The following is a 21,556-nucleotide window of genomic DNA, read 5'->3' as shown; positions in this document are numbered from 1 at the left end:
ACGCTCAAGGCGAAGACATCAACTCTTTTTTTTATATCTGGGTGTGTCAGGATCAGCTTTCTCAAATTTTCCCAAGGGATGCACTTTCCATTGCCTTTCTGCGGGACTCGAGCTGTAACCCACTACTCACTCATCTCAGTGATGTTCATCAATCTCAGTGACTCATTTACCAAATTGGTCAAATAGATCGGCGATTGCTTCATCTATATGCCTTAAAGCCCTAGGGAAAATAACCAAACCATAAACACTCAAGGCGAAAACATCAACTCTTTTTTTCATATCAGGGTGTGTCAGGATCAGCTTTCTCAAATTTTCCCAAGGAATGCACTTTCCATTGCGTTTCTGCGGGACTTGAGCTGCAACCCACTGCTCACTCATCTCAGTGATGTTCATCAACCTCTTTACAAAGGTTGGGGTATTGACAGCTCTAGAATAAATCTTATCCACTTGAAACCTCGGACAACGAAGCAAGGCTGTATATTCCTCGACAGTAGGTGCTAGATCCACCCTTTCCAAAGTAAAACAACTGTAGGCGGAATTCTAAAATTGACCCATGGAGCGGAACAAATACCTATCTACCTTAACATCGAGGAGATAAGGAATATCAACATAATTACAGTAGAGTAGCTGCTTCATCTCCTCATCCCAGTGACTCCATAATTCTTTCAACTCTTGAAGATCATTCTGAACCACACTAATACGGGTAAAGTCCCATAACTCCGACGTGTACCCCTCTGTCAAACTGTCACCTTTCTCTAACTGTGCATTCTTCGACCATCTTTGTACAAACGCGTTGTCTTTCACTTTATCGAGGAATTCGTTCTTTATGGCAAAACTTTCTATTAGTAACCGAACCGTATATCGACACCTCATTTTATGATGAAAATGTTATGCAATCACCATTAGAGAAAGAAGGAAAAACATAAGTCAGAATCATGCATAAGAATAGAAATCAAAGCAATCACGAAATTATCAAACGCTTATTCGGGCAGCCACTAGGGCTAGATGTAATTCTACCTAAGGCGGGTTCCTACATCTCACTATATGTGGTTTAGTTCTAGAGTAAAGGTATAACGCCCCCTTACCCGAGACCGTCGCCGGAGTCGAGCACGAGGCATTACTAAACTTATTTGAGCACTTAAACAAATTTGGACAAGCTGTCCAACTGCGTCACAGTTGCTTAAAAATTCATATCTTGAGTTTTGAAACTCAAAATCCAATTCTGTAAATTTTTCCTTAAACTAGACTCATATATATATTTACTAATTTTTTTCTAGAATTTTTGGTCAGGCCAATTAGTACAGTTTATTAGTTAAAGTATCCCCTATTTCAGGGTTTGACTACTCTGACCTCTGTGTATTTTAAATCAGATATCTCCCTGTACAAAGTTTCAATGACTATGCCGTTTGTTTCTAATAAAACTAGACTCAATAAGGAATCTGTACATATAAAGCATGACTTCTAATTATCTTTTTACAATTTATAGTGAATTTCCAAAATCAGAACAGGAGATCTAGAAATTACTCTGGCCCTGTTTCACAAAAATTTAAACATCTCATAAAATATAACTCATATACCTATTTTGTTCCATTCATATGAAAATAGACTCATAATTCTTTAATTCTATATTTTATTCATTATCTAATTATATCTCTACTATTTTTAATGATTTTTCAAACTCACGTCACTGCTGCTGTCTTAATCTATTTTATGGTAAATTTTACCTATTTCATGATTTCCATGGAATAACTAGCAGTTAGGCATACATAACACCAAATATGTCCTTGATTACCCATTCCAACAGGTAATCATTATCAAGCATTCCCATACCACTCAATAACCACATCATAAGACTATATACACAAAATGATTACAATGCTATACATACCATGCTCAAAATATACAAACCGTTATATCAAGATAATACATGGATAGTGTGAGCGAGCCTCCGACCGTTCCTGATTTCTGAGCTGGCTTGTCAAAACTAAAAGGAATGAAAAAGAGGGAGTAAGCATAAATGCTTAGTAAGTTCACATGCAAATAGCAAGTAACACAACTATATAAGCAAACATAAAACATCATTTTCATAATCATCACCGAGACATTCATATCACATTTTCATTTACAATCTTACCATATTGTTGTTATGTCGAGTTTTCAACCTGAGGGTTAAGTACAAACCTGTTCAAAGTATTCATTTCACGACACTTACCAAAACGTCCCTTTCATCTCTAGTATTCCTCCATTTGAGTAGAATTTTACCGTTGAACACATCGAATATAATTGGATACATGGAAAGTTTGCACATAAGTGCCACATATGTAGCCAAGCTACCATGTAACCCGCCCATAAGCGAACTCGGACTCAACTCAACGAGCTCGAGCGTTCGCATCCATAAGTGAACTCGGACTCAACTCAACGAGCTCGGATGCCTAGTTACATCTCTCGAACTCGGACTCAACTCAACGAGTTCGGACATTTGCATCCATAAGTGAACTCAGACTCAACTCAACGAGTTCGGATGCCCAAATATCCTAGTGACATGTCACTTGTATCCTAATCCATTCCTAAAGTTCAACGGGACCTTTTTCCCAATCATGTGTCTCAACTATCTCCTACGGAATGCTGATACCGATACTCGGTAGTATTTCACATTTTCTAAGTATATCACATAATTTGACATATTATCAAACAATTATCACGAGTATAATATTTCATAATAATTATCATATCATTTAAATAACATAAAAATATTTAAAATAATAACTACGTTACCAACATTTACATATGAACTTACCTGGCTGATTTGTAGAAGATATTGAAATTTAGGGACTATTCCGTAACTTTTTCTTTTTCTCGTTCTTCTTTGGATTCTTGATCTATAATATAAAGTATTTCTACTCATTAGAATTTATTTGAATTCTTTTTCACTTCACAATTAATGCTGTTCAAATTTCAAAATTGCACTTTTACCCCAAAATTTACAGTTTTTACAGTTTAGTCCCTGCTCATTTCACCCATCAATTGAACTAATTTTTTCCTCAATTAACATTTTATTTTATCATTATAAATTATTTCACAACCTTTGATATTCTGAATTTCAACACTAACATTTAATTCACAACTTTTTCACAATTAGGTCTTAAATACCATTTTCTATCAAAATGACTTAATAAAACAACCTTAATATGAAATTAGAACTTAAATTTCATAATAATTCATCATATACTGCCCTTACTCAGCCAGGGTAACTTCCAATTTCACCCACCAAATCAAAAACTAATGAATTAGATGATTGGACCTAATTGCAATAGTCTTAAAAATACAAAAATATAAGAAAAAGGCAAGAAATAAACTCACATGCAGTGAAATTGTGCAAAACCAGCTTAAAAGCTCTCTCCCATGGCTGTCTGGCCGAAATTATGAGAAGAATAGCCTAGAAATCTCTTTCAATTTCAATTTATTTGTTTAATTTTGTAAAATTTACCATTTTACCCTTAGTTCACCTGATTCCAGATTTTTTTCTTGCTTATGCCGCCTCATCCATTCCCTTTAGGCTAATTTGCCTTTTAAGTCCTCCTTCATTTAACACTTGAGCCATTTAATCATTTTATCAAGTTTTGTACCTTTTTCAATTTAATCATTTTAATTAATTGACTATCCAAGCGTTAAAATTTTCTAACGAAAACTTAATACTAACTTATTTACACTCCATAAATTTTTTAAAAATATTTATGGCTCGATTTATGAATTCGAGGTCTCGATACCTCGTTTTATTTCATTTTATCTACAACTTCCTATACTACATAATTTCATTTAATTCAAAATTATTTCTAAAACCACACTTAACATTTACTTACTAATATCTAAACTCACATGTCAGATTTAGTGATTTCAAATCACTGTTCCGATATCACTGAAATTTGGGCCATTACAAAAGGTACCTGAACCAGCAGGTTCCTCGATCCTCGCCCATTATAGGTTCATATAGATCAAGTTCGGTTTAGGGGAATACATTTCCCTATGCCCATGCGAAGGTGAAAACCTCAGGAAGACATAAGTACGGATGTATTCCGGAAGCGATCCCCTAGCTCATGCAGAGGTGTGACCACAACGGTCACTCGATATGATGCGAGAGTATATAGAGAAATTCAACGAAAAAAATAAACTCAACAAGAACACAGAAAATGCAAAGCGAGGATCGTGTATTTTTAGAAAAACTGAATTTCTAAATTTTGACAAGAAGACAGAAAATAATCAATTTACAGCTCGACTCTCTTATTTGTCCCCAGTGGAGTCGCCAAGCTGTCGAAACTATTTTTTTGAAAACGGGAATCGACTTTTGAAAACGAAAGTTGGGAGTCACTACCAATCCTTTTTTGAGGTGTAATTAGGCCACCTTATAAAACATTTTGGTCTACGAATTTTAATAAAACGGGTTCGGGAGTCGGTTACGTACGAGAAAGGATTAGCACCTTCGACACGCCCAAAATTGGTACTTAATCGATTAATTAGTGTCTTAAATGTCGAAAATTAAAGATTTGGACAGAGTTCAAAATGCGATCCTCCTTTTATTGGCTTTTAAAACATTTAGGTAAGTTAAATGTGAATTAAAGACCATCTCACCTTGAGGTAAAACATTACATCCAGTACGTTTGGACACAACATTTTTTACCCTCAAATGTGATCTTGCCTTTAAAACGTGCGTTTTAGCTTTAAGAGGATATTCGAATATTCAAAACAAACAAAGAAAGCGAAACCCAGTACGTTAAGGCAAGATCCTTTGAATTCTTTAAGTACCGAACATTGCCTTTATTTTGAAAATTAACAAAGAAAGCGAAACCCAGTACTTTAGGGCACAATTTCCCCCAAAGCTCCCAGATACCGAGTATTGCCTTGTTTAAAATTTCAAATGAAATGTAATAAATAAATTAAATGTATTTTTATTAAAAAAGATAATTTGATAACATAAGGAATAAAACATATGGCAATAACATCTCATGAATAATCTAAAATAATAGGGAAATGCAAAGGAACAACTTAGAATACATGCAATAGCAGACATTATATATTATAAAAATACCACCACTTATATCCAAGGGTCAATGAATAAGAAACCAATTTTAAAAGAAGTTTCAAATAAATCATACAAATAAAATATAACAAGTTTTTAAAATAAAATAAAATAAATAATAGGAAAAAGAAAATTTGGAAACATTGCTATATAAACTATAAGAAAATTTTAAATAGGTAATAAATATAAGAATTTAAAAAAAATAAATAGGGAAAAAATAAAAGAAATAATATATCAAATAGTAATGTACAAATGAATTTTAAAATAAATATTATAAAGTAAATAATTTGAATGAAAGCTTGAATTGTATCAAAATAAAAAAAAAAAAAAAAATATATATGCATAAAAGATTAAAAGTAAATAATATACAAAGTAATATATACAGGAAAAAGCCTAATATAAATAATACATATAGCATAATAATAATATATCAAGATATTTCATATAAGCAGTGTGCACATGAAAAATAATCACAAAAGTATGAAATCAAAATAATATGTTGAAACATGTTTATTCTAAAAAGAATAACTGGAACTTAATTGAGAGAAAAAACAAAATCCAAGGGATAATTTACAAGTAAAACAAATTATTAAAACAGAATTTTGGGCTAAAATTAAATGCGCATAAATGTTCGAGGTCTAAAATTGAAAATGCCCCAAATCTTAAAATATCGCGTTAAGGGGGGGGGCAAATTGAAATAGTGCACAGACTGTAGGGACAATTTAAAATAATTAAAAAAAAGGAAACATGGCTCGATTGAGCGCTAGCGTGAAGGAGGGGGACTGATTGTGAAAATTACCCATTTAAGGGTAAAATGCGTGTAGACCCAGTCAAAACATGTACTGGCATGCTGTTTTGTTTTATTACACAAAGTTAAAACCAATTTCAATTCATTTTTTGCGTAAAACATTTAAACTTTGACTTTTCTAAAAAACATGTACTCCCCTCTATTCTTCGCCGAAAGGCCTATGCCCAGGCCTTCAACCACCCAAAAGTCGCCTGCGACCAACGAAACAAGGCCCTCTTGACGGCGCAAACACGATGTGCAGTAAGTCTCACTCCTTCTCTCCTATTTTTTAACTCGTATTGTGGATCCGAATGGGAAGAAAAAAAATAAAAAAGAAGAAATAAAATAAAATCACATTTGAAAATATTCCTTGGTGGTTTTCCACTGATTCTTGCGTGAGATTTGTATATAAACTGTAACAATTTCTCCGAAAAAATAAGAATAAAATCAACCCCCATTTACAATCGTTTTCGGAGGCTTTTATAGCCCTTTTTTTACAACTGATTCTTGCTTGTATGCAGGTGCGTGATCGAGCACGTTTCTGACGTGGAGTGGTGGCGTTGCGCACGTCACAGGGTGGTGGCGTCCAGCGCGCGATGTACTTGCTGAAGCAACGCTAAAGGACTTGGGGGCTAGGGTTGCAAACTTGCCAAAATTGTTTTAGGCTTGTGGGCCAATTGGGCCATAGGTTTTAGTTTGGGTTTGTTTTTGTTGGGCGTTGGGCTGTTTGGGTAGTGTTTTTATTTAGTTTTGTATGTGTGTGGGCCTGGGCCTAAATTGGGCTTAACAGCTGCCCCTATTTGCTCGTTGTCATGTAATGGGAACGAAGCAAAGATTACAAAGGCCAATTTTGCCCGGTCCTGTCAGATATTGGCTTCCTGGTGTAACCTTATCGCAACCCACTGCATCCTATTGCTTCCAAATGCCTCATAGTTGTTCCACGAAGATACAATTTGTTGAAACTTTATTTGCTCCACTCTTGCTCAACGAAGATAAGATCTGTAATTTTAGCCTGTTACCCTACTGCTTAGGGGGTTAAGGCAGGTCTTTGACCTGCTCCACCACTGTTCGGAGAGCCAGGATCTGTAAATTTTAGGCTGTTACCCTACTGCTTCGGGGGTTACGGCGAGTATCTTTGATCTGCTCCACTATTGCTTAGAAAGATAAGATCTGTAATCTTCAACTTGTTACCCTATTGCTTAGGGAGTTAAAGCCTGCAATCTTCAGTTTGTTACCCTATTGCTTAGGGAGTTAAAGCTTCTTTGTTTTCGATCTTGATGTTGCTTAGGAGATAAGATCTTTAATTTTCAGCTTGTTACCCTATTGCTTAGGGAGTTAAAGCCTGCGGGTTTTCACCTTGGCCCCTTTCCTCCTCAGGCAAAGTACTTCTTAACTGAGTCCGCATTCACTACGTTAGGCTTGCCATCCATTTCAGCTAATATTAATGCTCCACCAGAAAAAGCCTTTTTCACTACATAAGGTCCTTCCCAGTTTGACATTCATTTCCCTCTGAAATCCTTTTGCATAGGGAGAATCTTTTTCAATACTAAGTCCCCCTCACGGAATACCCTGGGGCGAACTTTTTTATTGTAAGTTCGTATCATTCTCTTTTGGTACATTTGACCATGACGAATAGCCTTCAGCCTATTTTTTTCAATCAAGTTTAGTTTATCATAATGGGATTGGATCCATTCTGCTTTGTCCAATTTCAGCTCTGATAAAAATCGAAGAGAAGGGATTTCGACTTCAATGGGTAAAACTGCCTCCATCTCATAAACCAATAAGAAAATGTTGCCCCCGTAGACGTCCTAACAAAAGTTCGATAGGCAAAAAGGGCAAACGAAAACTTTTCATGTCAATCAGTATATAAACTGTAACAATTTATTTGGAAAAAATAAGAATAAAATCAAACCCCTTTACAATCGTTTTCGGAGGCTTTTATAACCCTTTTTTTACAACTGATTCTTGTTTGTTTGCAGGTGCGTGATCGAGCACGTTTCTGTCGTGGAGTGGTGGTGTTGCGCACGTCACGGGGTGGTGGCGTCTGGCGCACAATGTACTTGCTGAAGTGGCGCTAAAGGACTTGGGGGCTAGGGTTGCAAACTTGCCAAAATTGTTTTAGGCTTGTGGGCCAATTGGGCCATAGGTTTTAGTTTGGATCTGTTTTTGTTGGGTGTTGGGCTGTTTGGGTAGTGTTTTTATTTAGTTTTGTATGTGTGTGGGCCTGGGTATAAATTGGGCTTAACAAATATTATTACAAAATATTTATAAAATATACTTTTATTATAAAAGTATATTAAAAATTTTAAAAATAATTTATTAATATTAATTAATTAATTTTATTTTAAAACATATTCTTATAATCTAAATACATAGTTTTCAATATTTCAATTTGTGTATGTTTAAATGTAGAATTCTATAAGTTGAGTTTAATCAAGGTCTAAAAGACAAAGGAAACACGTGGCTTAAGTAGGCAATAGATGACGGGTGAGAATTGAGAACAATTATTTGCATTGAGAATGAATCTAATAGACGCAATTCAAATAACTCGTATCATATATAATTTTTTTAATAAATTGCATAGTAATCACTAAATTTTAGTAAAATTTATTTTGGTCATAGAAATTTTTTTAAATATACCACCACCTTTAGATAATTTAATTTTAGCCACTTACTGTTAATTTGACTAATGGCAGTCCCATTATGCTTTCATTTTAGTCAAAATTGTGGTTAGCCGAATCATGGCGAGTGATTAAAATGGAAAAATATCTAATAACCCTGCTATATTTGAGAATTTTTCAGATGACTAAAATGAAAATTAATTTAAAGTTAGATGATTAATCTGAAATTTACTCTTATTTATTTATTATTTATTTATCTTATATATCTGAAATTTTCGTGGCTTTACATATCCCGAACCGAATAGTTTTCCTAGGAGAAAGTTGCTATATTTTTAGGAAAATAATATTATCAAAATTTAAAAAAATTAATAACATTCTTATTATTTTTCTAAGAAGAGAAAGAAGATATTATTTATTAGGGTCTAATTCTACCCTCAATACGCACTATACAGATTTTTAAGTTTAAATTTTTAATTTTAATTTCAAGAATTTAACCATTCTACTTATTTGATTAAAAAATAAATATAACCAATAAATTTTTTATTAATTTACATTTAAATTTAAATATGTTTTATGAGTTGGACTTTATTTTTCTTTTAATTATTAGGATACCACATTAAAATTTTAAAGATATCCATTAACAATATTATTAATTGTAATTTAAATTTTTTAAACAAATTGTACTTTAAATTTTAAATCACACAAATAGGGGGGCTAAATTCTTTGAAACTAAATTTCTGAACTCCAAACACTATAGGGACTTGATGCAGAATTAAACCTTTATTCAGTACCCATTGGTAAAACCCCGAAAAGATCCCAACAAAACAGATATTTAAACTCCCAAAACCCTAGCATTTTGTCGTCACTCTCTTTCCCTCACTTTACTCTCCCCCCCCCCAAAAAAAACAGTATTAGGGTTTAAGACTAGAAGACTAAAATCTAGGGTTTAGGGTTTTCATTTTTCTGTTTGGTGTAAGTGAGAAGGGCAAAAATGGTGGCTGACAAAGGAAAGAAGGCGAAACTAGAAGAGAAGGGAGTCGAAGAGAACTCTGAACAAATTGATGGCGCACTCGTCTTTTCCATCGAGAAACTTCAAGAGATCCAAGACGAGCTTGAGAAGGTCCTTTTGTTTTTAATTGAATTTCACTTTCTTATATATAAAATTTTATGTATTTGTATTCATGCTTGTATATGCTGTCGTTTTATTATTTTTTTGTTCCCTTGTGTTTTTTATTTTGTTTGAATGGTTAACTATTGTTTTTTTTTTTTCGATTTCAATTGTATCAATGAAATAAATGTTAATAATGTTATTTCTGTATTTGATAATATTGATAATTTTTGTGCCTGATTCGCTTTGTATGTTTGATATTTCTGAATTATTGAAGATAGCTTTAGTCCTTCAATTGTTTTATTCAATGTTTTGAAGTGTCGTGTCTGCTTCATCGGACACTTTTTTTGGGGGGTTTTCTTTAGGTTGTTATGTATCATTGTAAAGAAGGTGATTTACCTTGATATGTTTGCTTACATGAGTGGTTCATCATTGGACATGGTGATTCTATATTTAATGTTTCCGTTTTGATATGTTGTAGATCAATGAGGAGGCTAGTGAGAAAGTGTTGGAAGTGGAGCAGAAATACAATGAGTTACGCAAGCCAGTCTATGATAAGCGGCATGACATAATCAAATCAATTCCTGATTTCTGGTTGACGGCTGTAAGTGATTCTATTATTTTCTATTAGTTTTTGGGTACATTTTTTTTTCTGAAACTGTTTCCATGTTCTGAAGAAGGTTTTTAATTGAAATGCTTTGTTCATGTGCAGTTCTTGAGTCATCCTGTTCTGGGTGAACTTTTGACCGAAGAGGATCAGAAGGTTTACTGCAAATTCTCTCTCAAACTGGGATTTGTTCTGCGAAAATTTGATTTCTTTGGTTTTATTTTGTTAAAAGCATATTTCTGGATGTTTGCCTTCCATGTGATCTTAATTAACTGCTTTCTTATTTTTTTCATCTCTTCTTTTCAATTATTCTTATTTGGTAGATATTCAAGCATATTAACTCACTTGAAGTGGAGGATTACAAAGATCTGAAATCTGGATACTCTATTACTTTTGTAAGTTATCTATGTTCCTGTTCTTTACATTAGCTTCTAGTTAATTGAAATTGCTTTTGGTTTTACTTTTCTTTCTCGTAACATCTGTTAGATGTTACATTATTTCGTGCTTTAATTTGTCCTGATGATTTCTATACCAACTTTTATTGTACTTTTTTCACAGAACTTCAACCCCAATCCTTATTTTGAAGATACAAAGCTTACAAAGACCTTTACCTTCCTTGATGAAGGAATTAAAATTACTGCCACTCAAATCAAGTGGAAAGAGGACATGGTGAGGGCTTCTCTGCTCTCTTGATGTCTAGTCAATTTCTTGCTATTTTCTTTTTGTGGATATTATATAAAATTACTTTCTCTAAATGAGAAGGGCTTGCCAAATGGAGTTAATCATGAGAAGAAAGGAAACAAGCGACAATTTGCTGAAGAAAGGTTTGTTTGTCATACTTGTCAATCTATTTTCTCTGTCTATGACCCCATTAACATAAAACTTGGTACACGTTTCTTTAATAACTGCAGGTTGTGAAACACTGTCACTTTGTTACTATTTCCTCACTATTCTTAATAACTTTCTTGCACTCTTTGGCTTTTGAATTGCATTTTATAAGATTTTTTCCCCCCTACTCATCTTCCTTCAGTATCACTTAACTAAACCTTGAATGATTGAAATCTGTTCTATTGCAAGACAAGTTAGCGTATAAAGATGGTTACTGTTGGAAACCTTTACCTTGATAGTCATTTGCATCCACTTATGTCACTGTTTCTTAGTCACTCTAAGTTGTGTTAAATTTCTTGCACTTGAGTACAGCTTCTTTTCCTGGTTTGCTGATGCTCAGCAGAAAGATGACATGGATGAAATTCATGATGAGGTAAGATCTAAATGCATGTATCATGTGTAGTTTTTATTTTATTTCACTCATTTTGTAACAGAGCTGGTCTAAGTTTCTCTTGTTAAACATTACAGGTAGCTGAGATTATCAAGGAGGATTTATGGCCCAATCCTCTTACTTATTTCAACAATGTAACTTCTTTTTCTTTGAAGTTCCCTGATTTTGTTTATATGCCTGTTGCTCAAGATCATTTTTTGCTTCTTCTGCTAATTGTTATTGTATTGATAACTCCCTTGATTCAGGAGGCTGATGAAGAGGACTCTGACGGTGATGAAGAGGTACTTTATATGTACACGCAGATACTGATATCCATATATGTGTGTGTACAATATATGTATTTATTCTTTTGTGAGTGTATGTTTGCTAGAGATTTGCTCTTAGTTAAAGTATGAATTTATCAATTGAATCAGGAATTTTAAAAAAAAAAAAAGTGAATATGGACCATGCTTAGTGTTGTTTTAAGGTTTTGTCAAACAGTGGGTAAGAATGAATCCTTTTACTTCAAGTATATTTCAATGAGAATTTAATTTCTTATTTCGTTTTGTTGTGGTGGTTCTGAATCACGGTAACATTTATGTGAGATACTGGCTCTATGAATTTGCTTGGGCTGAATATTGTTGAATGCAATACTGGAAATTGTGATAGAAACCTGTAAATGCATTTTCACTTTATTCTTGATGAATAATTGGATCTAGATCACTGATCAGGTGTAGCTCTATTTGAAAATTTCTGTATTTTGTCAGACATAACATTTTTGTCAAATGCCAATAGGTTAAACATCTGTTACACTTCAAGGATGGTAAAATACCAGAAAAACTAAATTGTGTGTATTTATACTCGTCTCAGTGATGCATTATATTGTAGGTTTCTCCTGTATCTTTTTCCTTTTTTTTTTTTTTTTAGATTTTTCTTATTTTTCATCATTGACAGGGAAAAGATGAAGATGATCAAGATGATGAAGACGAAGACGATAACTAAAATCACATCAGGCCTTACATTAGTTAGTTGCTTGCCTTGCTTTAAGTAAGAACTTGTGTAAAGTTGTGTCGTAGTAGTTACTAAGGTTATGGGGAGCATAATCATCTTTTAGATAGCTTTCTCTGCTTCACAAACAACTCTGATTAGTGTGTCAGCATAACTCTTAACTCATTTCCTTTTTGTCCATCTCTCTTTGACCTTTATCTTTTTTATGTTTGTTTGTTTTTTCTTGTTTCCTCCCCCTGTGGTAACAATATTGGAATATACCCCCCCCCCCCTTTTTATCTAAAGATTTGTTTAAACTCAGGAAACTAGAAGAGAAAATTATATTATGACAAGTAAATGCAGAATAAGATTATGGGTTATTGGCATTGAGCTGACATATCTCATATTTACCGTTGCTGGCCAAAATAATTACATAAGGCAAAGAGTTTTTTCAACCTTTCAAAGTCTAGTACAATGAACTCTCCCCAAGGAAGGATTAAAAGGTAAGCAGAGTTTTGTTGCTCTTAAGGTTGCCCTAAATTTTAAGTTTTCTTGGTGAAATGCTTAGGTGATCCCTCTATTATTAGTCTCTTTATTATTAAATGGATCAATTTAGTCTTTGTGCTATTAAAAAGAATGATATAAAAATATCATTTACTGTTTAACAAAGTTGATATTTTTAAAGTTTGTGTTTATAAATGAAATCTTTTGTTTGGAATTAAATTTCAATTGAAAAAATAATTTTGTAGATATTCTTTATACAATAAAATATTTTATTCTTTTTGTAATATAAGGATTAAATTGATCTATTTAATAATAAATGGTACTATAGATATGTATACTATAATATAAGAAAATGTATAAACACATATTTACTTTCATCATATTTTTTCCAATGCCAAATACCTATTTGAAACATTAAGCTCATAATAATTCCAACTGAGGGTTGAAATATTAATGTTAAATTTTTTTTTTCTTTATTAATGTAAGAAAACCGTGAGATATATATACAGCCTTGAGAACCAACTTGAATGAGCTATCAACAATGACATACAAAAAACTGAAGTACGAAAGTAATTATAAAGTAACAGCACACTGATTCACGGTTTTCACGTGGTACGTAGTGGCATTGTTGCCATATTGGAAAATGACACATTCTTCTTTTTTTTCCCAACAAAGCAATAAAGGGTGTGTTTTGTACGTCATACAAAAGGTGGGTGGCTCTGATAAAAATTTATGCAAATAAATAAAAATATATAATTTTTTTTTAAAGAAACAATAGATTGGGTATTTGGATTGCATATGGATATTCTTTTGAAATACTTTTCAGATTAAAAATAAAATTTAGAGGGAGGGCTAATAAGTGAGATATGCTGACTGTTGTTCTCCTTAAAAATAAAAAATAAAAAATCCCAATTTTGTAAAATATCAAAATATAATTGAAGTAATTACCAATTTTGTACCCTTGATCATGTTAAAAACTTTTCCAGCCTATTTAAGTTCATCGTTTTTATTGAACATTTGCACGAAGTTTGATATTTTATTAACATTTTTTGTGTGTAAGATACATTTATTTAACTTGTATTTTAAATTATTTGAATATTGTATATATGATGATTTTCATGTAATGAATAGAAAGATTCCTTTGTTTGCAATTTTGGGGGAAACCAACATAAAATATCGATGGCTACCTCTTTTGGTTGGGTCATGGGATTTGGGGCATTTTATCACTTCCTTTTTCAACTTTATTAAACGTTCGGTCTTAAATTTGGACAAAAGGGGAAAAAACAAAACAAAATTATTGAATAAAATAATAAATCAAAAGCAGTTAATAGAGCATATTTTATGGTCAATCGTTTATCTTTTAAAAATTTAAAACACCTGCATCGAAAAAATTAATCATGTGATAAATATTTTAATTTTACATATAAAAAAACAATTTGAAGAATTAATTGATATTTTTATCTCATGGGTTAGTCAAGTTTATGTTATTTTATTTAGACTGGTTACTCGTCCATTTTAAGAGATTCTATTGATTTAGATTTAGGCTTGCTCTGGGTACCATCACTCCTCCAACAAGTTGAAATCTTATAGTATTTGGCTTTCATTTCCCATCAATCTCACCATAGCATCACTGATGAAAGTTATTTGGGAAACTTTCAGTGAAGTAAATGCACCTTACTGAAGTCTCCTTTTTGGTTGGTGCTTAAAAAGGTCCAATGGAGTAATTGTGTATCAATAATTTTCATTTTGCCTTTTTATAAAAATTTCTCTTAATGTAATAATATTATTATATTTTAATTATGATTTAATATATTTCATTAATTATTTAACCAATAAAATTTAATATTATTATATCGATAATAAAATTTATTTTTATTTTAAAATATTTAAAATATTAATATAAAATATTATATTTTTAATATTATTAAAAGTACATATTTAATTATTTATATTTAATCATATAATAAAATATTAATATAATTTATTATTTCAATAAATTATTTAATATTTCAATTTCATTTTAATGATAAATTCTAAAAATAATAATTTTAAATAATATTCTTCAAAATATTCAATACTAATATTTTAATAATAAATATTTATTATAATTATAAATATATTAATAATAAATGTTTTGTAGTATAAGAGTTAAAATATGTCATAAGCCTATGTACTCTTCACAAATTTATAATTTAGTCTTTATACTTTTATTTTTAAGAATTTAGTTCCTCTACTTTTCAAATTTGAAAGTCAAGTCCAACTGTTGATATCATCAATTTTTGTTAATTTTATTGATGTCACATTTTAAATAAAAAATACTCACTTTGTAGTCATGTAACTAAAAATGATATTGTAATAAACTTGAATTTAACAAAATATTTTTAATATACGTAAAAATAATGTAAAATATAAATTTATATATATAAAATAAACTCAATAAAATAATGAAAAATAATAAAATCTCAAATGTATGTTTGTTTCATTAAAACAACTTTTATAAAATATTTTAAAAATCTATCAAACAACAGAAAATATTAATTTTTCAAGAAAATAAACAAATAAACCCTTAAATTTGAATAAGTTTATTAACAATTTAGTTTGACTTAATATGACCCAATAAAATAACAATTTAATTAATTTAATAATTATAAATATGAGATTTTCGGACGAATTTGAATTTGATCCAATGAACTTTTAAAAATATATATTTTTCAGAAGCTTCGTACATTGTGCATCCCTTTTATCAACAGGTTTTGAATTTTTTTTTCCCTATTTATGCCAAATTATTCATGGTTGTAGCAATGAGGGTTTTTTTTTTTTTAAATATAGAAATTAAAAATTATTTATCCAAAAGCACGTTTTGAACATTAGTATCCAATTAAATTTGACACTAAATCGTCACCGTGAGATGTAGAAAAAAATCCTGTAAATATGTGGAGTTCACTTTATTATTAAAAATACTTAAATAATGGTATATAAATTAAATGTAATTTGATTAAACAAAATATTTATGATAAAAAATGGAAAAATATTCTGAATTCAATAATGTATATAGTATAGTAATCAGTGGTATAGGACATTCATAAACTTTTTTCCTGAAAATATTAATATGACAAAAAAGTATGATTAGGTTGACCTGCAAACATGAGATTTAACGTCAGCATATTGACCTAGTTTTAGTAGGATTCAACTAATCCCTCACTCATGCTCCATCCCATATATAATATCTTCATTTTTTATTTTTGAGAGGATCAAATCAATTTTTTATTTTCCCCAAAAACATTAAATTGAATTATTAATATTTAAAAGTGATTAAAATTATCATTGTACCCTTTAACTTATGGGGTCGAGGTTGTTACTCACACTTCGCACTCGTTAGTGTACTAGTAAAGTTTAAAATTCAAGACTCGCAAACATTTTCATGGGTGGCATCCATTTAAAGATCTTGTTATAATAAGATTTCTTTAAATTAACGGTTGAAATAAAAAGAGATAAAAAAAATCACTTCATTGATGATTATGTCATATAAGATTTGTTTCGAGAAACATGAGTCTAATTTTTTTTAACTAATTCAACTGATTTGTAGAGAAAGGTAATGTATTTAGTAACCGATTAGGTCATCAACACAAATTCCTAATTTTTGAGGTGGCTTGATCAAACAAATATAGTCTTTTCTTTTTTATATTTTAACCACAACTATTAATTTAAAAAGAATCTCATAACAATTTACATTTTTACTTTTTCTGAGATTCCATAATTAAAAATGAAAATATGATTTTTAAAAATATATTTATATATATATATATATATATATATATATATGTTAGTTTTGAAATGGTGAGACCCCATTAGGTCCAGATAGTTGTCTGTTGGTTGTGCAACAAAGATGACACTCATCTCTCAAAGCTCAGCTAAGGGCTAAGCCGGAGGTTGAACTGTCTTCTTCACATTGTATACACATAAGTGGCGACGCATGTGGTCTCACACGATGCCATACATACATTGCCCAATTCATAATCCCCTTGCTCTTTCAACTGTGTGGGACACACCTTCGTTCCTTCACAATCAATTACGATAAATAAATCAACGAATCCACAAAATTCAGCAGTATATTAAAGAGATAGAGACTGCATATACAATACATACATATATATATATATATATATATATATATATATATTTGTGGCTGTTATGCCTCATGGCCCAGGATATTCTATTTAACACTGTATAATTTTTTTCCTATTTAAAAAAAAAATTATCTGTAATTTCGTCCTTGAGGCAGAGGACAATAACATTGTAATTGGACATTGCAAGTTTGTGCTGCCAATTTTGCTATTATGTTCTTGCATTTGAATACAATACCAGCTCATTTTATTTATTTATTTTAATACTATTTTTAAATGTAATTTTTTAAGAGTCTCGTGGATGGTCCTTTTTTTTTTTCTAAACGAAATTATACATGCACAAGTTTTTATTTTATTCACAATTAACCCATAATATGGTTGGCCGATTGAGTTTTAATTTGGTTGGTATCGATGTTGTTGTTGGTATTCGAAAATGTGGGTTTGAGCATGCTGAAACGCGTTTATCTTCAAGGGGCGAATCTAAAATTTTTTTAGGAGGGACCAAATATTAATTATAAAATTTTGAGAGGTTAAAACATAATTTTATCATTTATTAATTTATAATTTCATTCTTTTTTTAAGGGATAAAAAAGAATTTTTTTTATTATGGGGATGGGGTCAAGGCCCCTACATGCCCCCTTAAATACGTCTATGTTTATCCTCCTATTTAAATGTTGGGAAGGGGTTATAAGTAATTTTAGACATTGTATAAAAAAACATTTATAATGATTGTGAGTATCCATTAATAGGGTTAAAATCGAGCTAGGTATGAATATGTGCGTAATTGAGACGTTGAAGCTTGTTTGATTTGAAAAAAAATTGAAGACAATTTGGTAAATATTGAGCCGAGCTCAAGCAACTCAAACTATGGATTTAGTAAATTCAAGGTTAATAATACTTGGGTCAAATGGTTGTAGGTCTTATTGAGCTTTTGATTTTTAATATATATTAAATATTTTTATATTTTAAATTATATTATTATTCTTAATATATATTATTAATCCTAAGTTTAATTATAAACTTGAGCTTGAGTGTAAAAATTAATAAACGAGCTTAATCAAAATTTGAATTAAGTAACTTAATTATCTCTCGAGCTTAAAGATAGATGTTTATTTTGGCCATAAATATGAATAGAAAAACAAAATACCTATTCAAGCCCAATGCATTTTTAAAGCTTAACTTACTATTGAGAATATATTAGAATAAGTTTTTATAATAATATATATATTTTCAGTACTAATTTTAGAATATATATTTTACTATTAAAATATAAAAATTGTATTGGTAAAATATTCGAGTAATTAAATAATAAAACATCATGTATACTACAGCTTTCGTTTGAAAGAAATAAAACATAAATTAAAAATTAAAAACAATATTATTAAAGGTGACAATCACGAAATTCGAATATCAACAATTAAATCTCTTATAACAGTTCCGTCAAATGTGAATGCGAAATGTGTGCAATTATATGTTAGTTTGTTAATTTTTTATGGTCGGTTGTTATTTGATTTATTTGTTTATTATTTTATGGTATATTAACGGTTATTTATTTATTATTAAATTTACTTATATATGTAATTTCATTAAAAATTAGGGTTTTTTTAAATGAAATTAAATTGATTATGTCAATAATCTTAAAACTCGTGGTCAGCGTTAACTTTTTTAATACTCTGACAGAATGTGGAGGATTAGTCATTAGATTCGCTCCAATAGGGAAGTTGAAAAAAAGATCATAAACTTAATCAAAATTATTTATTTTAATATGTATTCATTCTTTTTTTTCTTGAAAGGTAAGTTAAGAATTTATTTTTATTTTTTTAAATATATATATATATGTATTCATTATTATCATTTAGAATTGTTTTATTAGTTGATTGAGTGGTAAAGGTATTAATGAAGTCTTTGTATTAGAATTTAGATTATATTTTATCCTCTTAACTCAAAAAATGAACAATTTAGTCTTTGTAAGTTAGATCAAACAACAAATTGGTATTTCTGTTAAAAATTCAATCCATTTTCATCATTAAAATTTGGTTTTTATACGTTGACATGAGTATACATGACACACTATGTGTATCTTTTTAGTTATTTCATAAATCACATCAGTTTTTAATAGAAAAAATGGATCAAAATTGTAACTAAAAAAATAAAATACAATCTTACTCATAATACAAAGTCCTCCATAACACTTTCACTTTAAATTAGTTTAATTGTGCAAGCTTGTATAGTTCAACTTTCATCTCAAACTGCACATTAACTTCGATAAACTTTGAATTGAGTTTAAGCATTTCATTCAAATCGATCTCAAACTTAAATCCTTTACAATTTCAACGACTTGGCTCGACTTGATTTGATTTTTATTTTAAATTTTTTAAAAATATGATTAAATCTTAAAATTAACTGTACTAAAAAAGGAAGATAGGTAGTATTAAATATAGCACGTGAAGGCAATCAATTTTCATAAAATTCTTAATATAAACTGTTAGCTTAATTAATCCTGAGAATGCCACTACTTACGCTTCAATTTATTAATTACTCATTTAACTCCTCCTCCTACCTATACACCTTTGCCTACCTATTTTCATTCATTAGCCCCTTTTAGTTTCCTAAATTACAATTTTTTTTAAAATAAGTTGTTTTGTGGTTAGAAAAAAAATGGAAATTTTTTAAAAATCACACTTCGTTATAAATATATGTTTTTAGTTTATAATTTCACTTGTTAAGTTGGTGTTACTTCATATCTAGTATCTGAGTAAAACGAAAATTTTTTAGACGGGTTACATTTGAATTATAAATTTTTGAGCGAATTAAAATGTAATTTTAATTACTTTTGTGTTTATGTAAAATTATAAAATTTTTAGAATGATTATATCATGTACTTTATGTTTTGGAGGGACCAAAATTGAATTTTATATTTTAAAGAGGTTAAAATATAATTTCCCAATGAAGTAACCTAAAAATCTTGTAACTTTTAAAACAACTAAAACAATTTAAGGGGTCATTCAAAGCCCCTGCTTACTAAATTAGGCTTAACCAGATTTTTATATGGGTAAAGACGAATTAAGCATATTTAGGTAGGGGCATTTAAACGAAATTATCTAATCCATCCTAAAATTTCATATATGTAAATAATAAAATGATATATCTCTTAAACTAATTAAAACTCTATTACATGCGTATCGTATACAAAATTACATATTTTGTTAAAAATATAGACATCACATATATAATAAAGGTAATTACATATTATTATTCACTATCATGATAGGTTAGCCTGAATTAAAAGTGATCTAATTTGGTTAAAATTTTATTGACCTTTAATTATTAAATAAAATATGGGTCAAATATGTGTAGATACTCTTGTAATTGAGTTCTAATCAATTTTAATTAATGATGGGCTAATTAGAATTTGATTAGAACTGTGTGCTAATTTGGAAGATTAAATCCCCAATATCCGGTAAAACTTTAAGGAATTCATGGATTCGAGATACGCTTCGTATCTAGTTTTGTTCTTGATTTATTCTTAATAATTTGACATGATAGATCTTGGTTTATTTAGCTTTATTTTTAGATTTATTTTACAGATATGACATATTTGTGTAAAATTAATTATCAATAAAAATATAAAATAAAGATTTAGTTGAACAGTAAATTAAAAGTTTTACTAATGTAATTGAGTCGTGTCTAAATTCCACCATATGCATATATTTATTAATTTTTGTTACAGTAAGAAGATAAAAATACTCTCGAATAATATAATTTATTTTAATTACGGAAAAACATTCCCATAATTTTTCATACAATATAAAAACCAATCATTTTATTATAGTGATGACAATAAATAATATTCATATATTAAAATAATTAATGCATTTTTTAATAAAAAGTTTTGAATGAAAAAGTCTGTAAAAAATTCAGGTAATCAAACACTAACTCAAATAATAAAATTAATTCAAAAACTATATTATATATCCATGACCTTTGTCACTTTATTTATTATATTTTTTTCAACACCCACACCCACACCCACATGCACTGCAACTTCACTTCCTACTCAATAAGCTATCAATCTTTAACTAGCACTCAAATAAGGAGTTAAAATAATTTTTTATCAATTATTGGTAATCTAGATTAATTTGCATTCAATCCAAATTCATTATGCACTCTTCTTAAATAAAATTAATTTGGATTTCTATAGTTTTTAAGATACAATATTCCATTTTTGAAACTGACTTTATATAATGAAAAATAATAAAATTCATATAAATAAAAATATAGATATAATTGATTTTAACATAAAAAAATAATATAAAATGGATTTAAATTCACATATTAAAAACTTATTTAAGTGTCAATTAAAGTTTAAAGACTTATTTAAATAATTTAAAAAATATTAAAATTTAAATATAATCAAATATAAAAATTTATCTAACTAAAATAATATTTTTTTATATTCTTCATGTGCATTAATTGTCAAGATTAA

General features: G+C 29.7%; 1 protein-coding gene across 1 annotated transcript; it reads left to right on the top strand.

Moving 5' to 3' along the window:
• The first annotated feature begins 9,313 nt into the window (after positions 1-9,313).
• LOC108461263 (NAP1-related protein 1-like) lies at positions 9,314-12,747 on the top strand. The gene is made up of 10 exons (XM_017761052.2): positions 9,314-9,602; positions 10,072-10,194; positions 10,303-10,353; positions 10,521-10,592; positions 10,756-10,866; positions 10,960-11,021; positions 11,398-11,458; positions 11,554-11,610; positions 11,722-11,757; positions 12,410-12,747. The coding sequence occupies exons 1-10, from the start codon at positions 9,474-9,476 to the stop codon at positions 12,455-12,457; spliced, it is 750 nt and encodes a 249-aa protein (XP_017616541.1). The 5' UTR covers positions 9,314-9,473; the 3' UTR covers positions 12,458-12,747.
• Positions 12,748-21,556: the final 8,809 nt, after the last annotated feature.

Source organism: Gossypium arboreum, chromosome 11 (genome assembly GCF_025698485.1).
Source record: "Gossypium arboreum isolate Shixiya-1 chromosome 11, ASM2569848v2, whole genome shotgun sequence".
In the NCBI taxonomy this organism is placed as follows: Eukaryota; Viridiplantae; Streptophyta; class Magnoliopsida; order Malvales; family Malvaceae; genus Gossypium; species Gossypium arboreum.
The sequence above is the reverse complement of the archived record's forward strand: the minus strand, read 5'-3'. Positions and strand labels throughout refer to the sequence as shown.